This window comes from Vanessa cardui, chromosome 11 (genome assembly GCF_905220365.1).
Source record: "Vanessa cardui chromosome 11, ilVanCard2.1, whole genome shotgun sequence".
Taxonomy (NCBI): Eukaryota; Metazoa; Arthropoda; class Insecta; order Lepidoptera; family Nymphalidae; genus Vanessa; species Vanessa cardui.
This window is the reverse complement of record NC_061133.1, coordinates 6476669-6484345: the sequence shown is the minus strand read 5'-3', so window position 1 is coordinate 6484345 and position 7677 is coordinate 6476669. Positions and strand designations below refer to the sequence as shown.

General features: G+C 31.4%; 1 protein-coding gene across 1 annotated transcript; it reads right to left on the bottom strand.

The window, feature by feature from the left end:
• Nucleotides 1-4656: 4656 nt before the first annotated feature.
• On the bottom strand, nucleotides 4657-7393 carry LOC124533595 (fungal protease inhibitor-1-like). The gene is made up of 3 exons (XM_047108980.1): nucleotides 7236-7393; nucleotides 6240-6439; nucleotides 4657-4856 (listed from the first exon to the last, which is right to left on the bottom strand). The coding sequence occupies exons 2-3, from the start codon at nucleotides 6436-6438 to the stop codon at nucleotides 4738-4740; spliced, it is 318 nt and encodes a 105-aa protein (XP_046964936.1). The 5' UTR covers nucleotide 6439; nucleotides 7236-7393; the 3' UTR covers nucleotides 4657-4737.
• Nucleotides 7394-7677: the final 284 nt, after the last annotated feature.

Genomic DNA, 7677 nt, shown 5'->3' with positions numbered 1-7677 from the left:
GGAATATGTTCCAAACCTTCTCCTCAATGGGAGAGGAGGCCTTTAGCCCAGCTGTGGGAAATTACAGGCTGTTGTTGTTGTTATTTAAATCCACACTTATGTCATAAATGTGACAAGTAAAGTATTGGACCGAATTTGATGAAATTTTGTGGGAAACAAATTTTCCTGCCAGACAAAAAGCCCTTGTCCCTTAAAACGGGAGCGAAGTTGCGATCTACAACTAGTAAACAATATGTAAATGTAATTGTAGGATAAAACGTCATCCAAAAGATTGTCCTATGGCAATATACCCAGGCCGCTGGCACGATTACCTCTCTGAATCACCAAGGGACATCACCATCCGTTATGTAATCGTTAGGTTTACAAAAATACAGATAGCTATATCTAGACATTAACAAATACACTGACTCATTTCTTCTGCGATAATTTTTGTGATACATTAAAGATTAGCCGATTAAAAATACTTAACATGTTTTATTCGTTTCAATTTTTATTTAAAGAAATAGCGTCAGAACATCTAACAATAATAATAATTTAATCAAGTACAGAAACGTTTCGTATATTATGTATAAGTTCTAGACAAACGGCTCAATAAAAACTTCAAACGTCTTGTTCCAATAACAACAACATGTACAGCTTGTAAATTTCCCACTGCTGGGCTAAGGCCTCTTCTCCCTTTGAGGAGAAGGTTAGGACCATATTCCACTACGCTACTCGAATGCGAGCTAGTAGATTCACTATTAGTTATTATTGAAATTCACTTACTATTTTAATTAATGATAAAAAAGGACTTAACTTCGGGCTTATACTTATATTATATTTATACATTAGTAGAAAGTTTAGTCATGTGTTTCCTAAAACAGTATTCCACGTTAAAATTAGTTAAATTTGCTTTCTTATCCAAACCCTGGAGGATTGCTTTGTAACATACCCGAATCGTAAAAAAGGCCTATGCCAAGGAGCTGGCCTTGGGAAACGAAATTGATTCTGTCAATAACGGTTGAGGAAGGATATGGCAAGTCACTATGTACACTTTAGTATATTATTGAATAATATACTACCCAAATAACGAAAATAACAAAAACATGAAAATGTTTACCATAAGTTGCTCACAATTATTTTTAAGTTATTTCAACTGATTTGTATAATTTCTTGGATTAAACTTAATATTTATAACAGTTGTAATATACCAGAGATCACATACTAAAATTGGTTGAGTTGTTTCATAGATGTTTCTGGTTCTGAAGTTACTATAATTTAAAACAATTTTTTTTTTGTTGTTTACATCACTATTAACAATGAGGATCACTTTAGTGACGAATCATCGATCAATTGGATATCGATATACCTGACGAAATAGAAATACCTAAAATTGAATAGTGGAAAAACAAACGTGACTGTATATTTTAATTTAATTTAAGGAAAGCGGTAAAGGTTATCAATAACAAAGCATTTACAGTAACAAAACGTACGACGTAAATGAAATAACTTAAAGGCAACATTTGATGGTGACATTTCAAAGCTAAAATACCAATGTAAATACTAATGACACCAAAGTTACTTCGAATTGGAATGTAGGACTAAGATACAAGTTTCAGAAACGTTTCCCGAATTAAACTTCGTTAAAATTAAGCGTTGTATTGTTCTGGGAAACTATCCTTTGGTATATTTGTACCGTATTAAATATATATAATTTAAATTTTCATATTGGTTATGATGGAATCGAAATCGGATAGTAGGACATACTATACGATTTCATACAAAGGCAACATTTTAGTAGTGCAGTATGATCCCAATCAGTGCCCGTAGCAAATCCTTACAAAGAGCGCCTGATATACTATGTGTTATTAAGTATGAAGTGGTACAGAAACAATAATATTTAAACTTTCGGGGCCTCTTTTGCGCGGAGCATCAAGCTACTCTTACTACGTTGTTAAACCAGGACCTTCATCCTCTTCCTTTCTCCTCCTTTCATTTAAATATCCGATAGAACATCTTGCTTTTACTGGCAAAGGAAAACTGAGAATAGCTCATGCACACACGCATAGCTATCATACACACATAAAATAAATTTGTTTTGTTTTTTTTTTGTTTATGTTTAACATAAAATCTAACAGGCTGATTGATAAAAAAATACACGTTAAATCAATTAAAATTACAGCAGATCTTATCCGTGTTTGAAATTGGATTTTGTCTCTGGGAAATTGTTGTTGGACATTATAATTAACATTATAATCATCAAATATTAGCTTTGTAACTAATATTGAAAGTTTTCAAATTAGGTTCAGTAGTTTTTATAAAGTCAAACCAAATTTTATTTTCACAAAATTAAGTTTATATCAAATTTCTATTATTGCGTCTTCAAAAATGACTAACATTTATTAGTGAACATATATTATATTGTCATCAGTACTATTTAACTAGTCAAATAAATATGTTAGCTACCTTGGACACTTAATATTGATTAATATTGTGTTTTACACTATAACATTAGCATTAATAGTTTGGAATATATCACGGTGTCTAAATTATGTCCAACTAAAAAAAACGTTCGCCGCGGTATGGGTGGTCGGGCAATTAACTGTAAGCCATAGATATCTGTGAAATATGGCATCTTTGCGTAATAGTACGAGTTTGTGTCACCGCTCTTTTCTCGCCCAAATAACTACTACAAAGACAAATTCGAATGACACACATACAATCAATCTTAGCACACGCATTAAAAAAAGGTCCGCGTGTAAAAAAAGTTTTAATATGTAGTTTTTGTATGCAAATAATTAGTTACAATCAACGATGTTTTAGTAAACAGATATGTCATTAACGCGCAAAAAGTGAAGATTAGAAAATGTCCTAATTGAGACGTTTGCTTTTAGTCGTTTTCATCATAATTATGCCAGTAATACGTTATAATACATCATATTTATGTAGTAATACGTTTTGCGTAATTAAAACATCTCGTTACCCCTTTTACTTATTGTTTTTTATCAAACTATCCTAGTATGGGTATAACATTTCTGTTTATTAGAATATCATTGGTTACAATAAAATAATTATTATATGCTTATTAATAATTTCTACTATTATGACAAATGTATATTTTTTCATAATTTATAGCAATCACTCATTAATTCAAAGAATCACAATTTAAATTTGTAATAAAATAAACCTTGTAAAATAAGATAATGTGACGTCTATTTCGAGCGACATGACATTTAATTGGCGGTTTAGCGATCAACTTCATCGTGTTCGGTTTTCATGGAATCGTGTCCGCGCGTCACAAAAATCACTCACCATTTTTTAGTTCGGAGGAAAAAGAACGTATTATTCTGTTCTTGTAAAATTAAAAAAAAATTTGAACTGATACTAGAGCAATTGGTATAAATAGACATATTTATATATTACACTAGCGTCCCGGATTCGCACGGATGCAATTCTGATACTAAATATACTATAAAATTTGTTTATTTGCGAAATCACATTAGAAATTTCTAAAATTGTCAGTATCTTTTTCTATATTGTCCATGTATTGTATACAAAAACCGTCCTCTCGAATCACTCTTAATTATTAAAAAAAAAACGCATTAAAATCCGTTGCGTAACTTTAAAGATCTAAGCATATACAGGGACATACAGCGATAAGCGACTTTGCTTTATACTATGTAATAATAACGATATATTTATAATAGCTGCCCAACCAGACTTCGTCCGGATGTAATGAGTGAATATTATTTGCACCATGATCGCAGCGCCACCTAGGAAGCCCAATGTAAACACAAATACAATACATTTTTCATAAGATAAAGATAATATCATTTATTAGCAACATCGGAATGCATACGTGCCCACCAACGCATACAAGTAGTTGAAGTTTAAATTGATTCGGCTTAAAAAATAATCTTTTTGTATGTACATCTTCTACAAGTTCTCGCTTTGCCCACTTCACTACAGTTTGCTGGATTGGTTGACATTTATGATTACTATTCCGCTCTTTAGGATCGATCGTAGCCCGAAGATAAAATAACCTAACTTAAAGGTTACCTACGACAGATAATATATTATATTTTGCAAATTGAGCTGACTAGTTCCAAGATTAAATCATATAAATATACAAACTCTCTAGCTTTATCTTATACATATAGATATGGCGGCATTGTTTTTTTACTCCAAAGGAAAACGTTTGATATTTTATTTATGAATTAATAAGAACAAATAAATTAAAGTGAACGGGATTACTTTTATGAGACTTTGTTGTTTTACCATCAAAATAACTTGAGTTATGATTCGTAATAATAACTTCAGAATTTCGTTTGAAAACGTTCTTGTTTATCGTTGTTGTCTCCATAAGATATCTATTTAAGCCCAATAGAAATTTATTATGAAGATCTACAAATATAAATTTAGAAGCTTTATTTAATTGTATATATTTCAATACAAAAATATTTTTATTACTAATTTATGTACCCGATGTAATAACATTGTTGGTTATGAAACAAAATTCAGATGTTTTTGTTAAATAAAATACAGGTTTTATTAGAAGTGGTGCAAAACAGAGGTTGGCTTCAAAAAGTGAAACAAACTAAATATTTATGAAATATATTTATACAAAAAACTGTTTATATTTAATTAATCGGTATTTGTATTAAAGTTACAAAATACATAGTTTGATTATTATTAATTTTATTGATATCTTAAATATACATTAGGCCATTTATAAAATGCTTTTTAGTTGAGTAGAATTTATCCTCTTGGTGGTACTTTAGTGCACACTCCCGTAAGACACTTGAGTGGCTCCTTGCAGATCGCGGAAGGAGTCTCTCCCAACTCTTTGCTGTAGGTCTTACACGCAGCTCCTTCAGCTAAAAAAAATACGTCAGTTTATATATAAATTTTTACAAACTATACTTTGAAATAAACATACATACATTGAAAACAAAACCACTATATTCTGACCTATCTTATCAACAGTGCGATCATTTTAGCTAAATAATAAAATGTCGTGACCATGATGAAACTAGTAATTAGAATAATTGACTGACCAAATCATTTATTATTTTATACATTATTATTAGTTATTCTACCGCCATATAACAGTACTCAGTATTGTTATGTTCCGGTTTGAAGGGTGAGTGAGCCAGTGTAACTACAGACACAAGGGACATAATATCTTAGTTCCCAAGGTTGGTGGCACATTGACGATGTAAGGAATAGTTAATATTTCTTACAGCTTCATTGTCTATGGGTGATGGTGACCACTTACCATCAGGTGGCCCATATGCACGTCCCCCAACCTATAAATTAAAAAAAATCTGAATTTAAGGTAAGTAGTAATAGTCCATACAAAAATTGTATACTAATATTTTGATATTATTCCATGAGCAATCTTATTCGAGACTGATAAGATTAAATAACAGGTGTTAATCATTTATTTCTCCTAGCCACAATCAGTTTTCATATTTTTTTCGACATTATTATTAGTAAGTAACTGCGGTGATTTATCGTCCAGTAATCAATTAGCGTAATCTCCTTTTCTCTCATATCGTTGTTATGTAATCAATTGGATTTTAAAAGATAGCTTACGTTTTATTAAACTGATATATGTAGTATTGAAAAGTATCAGTATTTTTGTTTATGATTCGTACCACTGAGGTATTGCATCTCACATTGAGATGATATGGTTCTGTCAGATCTACCAACACGCACCGAGTAGGGTGGTGGAATAATAGTAGTATTTTCCCACTGCTGGGTTAAGATGTTCTCTATCTTTGAGGTAAAGGTTAGAAGCATATTCCACCACGCTGCTCAAATTGTGTTTGGTGGATTCATATGTATTCAGAAATTCGTTGAAATTAGACAGATGCAGGTTTATTCACGATGTTTTCCTTCAATATCGAGCTCAAAATGAATTTTAACGAGATATTAAGCATATGACAATTCAGTGGTGCTTGCCTGGGTTTGAACCCGCAATCATCGGTTAAGATGTACGCGCTCTAAACATTGTTCCAACTCGGCTCTCAATAATGTTGGAATAAGCTCTGGGGAAAAGCCATTGTCTAGCCTTTTTTATAAACTTACTGTATTTTTAAATATTAAAATATTGTATTACAATTCTATTTATTACTATGAAAGTATTTTAGAAACATCAAATTACAACCTTTCGTGTATGTTCATCGTGAGGATGGCTGGTAGAGAATTCAGTAGCCTTTATTTGTGTTAATTGCTTATATAAAAAAAGGCCTTACATAGAGTGGTCACACAGGCTGGGCAGCAGGCACACTTGCCGGCGTGGTTTTCACGGTAGGTGGAAGGCGGACGACAGCTTGAGGACGCCACCCGTGCGGTGCACGGGTGTTGTTTACAGTAGTTTGAACCGCAGACCAAATCGCCGTAGGCCAGGGCCAAGCCGCACACAATAATCGCTAACACTAAAACAGCCTTCATCCTATAAAAATAAGATTATTTCTTAAAGTCATATATTTATCGTTGACGAAACATCTGGAAAATTGTAATGATAGTTTTAAATATTTTAATCTAAAATAGTTATTTCACAAACTAATTTCAAATATAGCGACCTATTCTAAAGGCAACCTGACTGAGAGGAAAACGTGTATCATTGCGTGATTTCCATAGCACAGAGAGGGTTAATATCCTGAGAACACCCGAACTCTTCTATACTACTAATTTTATTAAAAAACCTTCAAAAGCCTTAAATATATAGACGACTCAATGGCACGATACTACATGCGAACCCAAGATCAAATAATCCAGACTTATAGATCGAAACACTTAATCACTGAGAACAAAGTTCTGGTTAGCGAAAAAACAATTATGCACACACGGTCCAATTGTTATTAATAAGGTGTTAATATTAGTGTTAGTATTATATAACAGAATTTTGACTATGAATAAGCAACTGTAACACTTCTATATTCAATATGGTTTTTATTTTTTATTTTATACATGTGTTCTTAACAGTTCTTATAGAAACCTATTTTTTAAAGCAGTAAGTATTTTTTTAAGTTATATAAATAACATTATTCAATTACACGCAGACATAGAAACTTATAGATCTAGATCTAAACAAAATTATTTCAAACAAGAATCTTTTCTATGAAATTATTAAATATTGATCATTTAATCTTCTAATATTAATATCTTTTAATATTAATATTTTTTAATATCAGAAAAAACTGTATACTTTTGTTTTAAATTTGGATTAATAAAAAAAGTACACTTACTTGTGAGAATATTTTCGTGTTACCGACGCAAAGGTTTCCAAATTAAATGGCACGGGGAAAGCGCAGTACAGCAATTATACGAATAGCTGCAGATAACCCCAGCCAATGTTTATGTTAGCCCGATGTCACGAACCCGTACATCTTTTATCTTACAATTAATAAGAAATCGCTGCACGAAACTTGTTATTTACTGGAAGTATTCTATCAATATTATATATATGTAATATACATATCATTATTTAGGCAGATTTTCCTTCTGTTTATACAATATATTAAGATAGAGTGTGTCTATTCATAATATATATTGGCACTGTAAGAAATAAACCATTTTCTCCAACCTACTCCTACCGATGTCCTTTATCGCACTCCCTTCAATACGTATATATAAAAATACAGATTCATTATATCATAATAATATCTTATTCTAACTATATATTATTAA

Coding starts and splice junctions, on each gene's coding strand:
- LOC124533595 (XM_047108980.1), bottom strand. CDS start 6,438: ATGAAGGCTGTTTTAGTGTTAGCGATTATTGTGTGCGGCTTGGCCCTG. Junction 4,857..6,239: donor AGCCTGTGTGACCACTCTAT/GTAAGGCCTTTT, acceptor TATTTTTTTTAG/CTGAAGGAGCTGCGTGTAAG.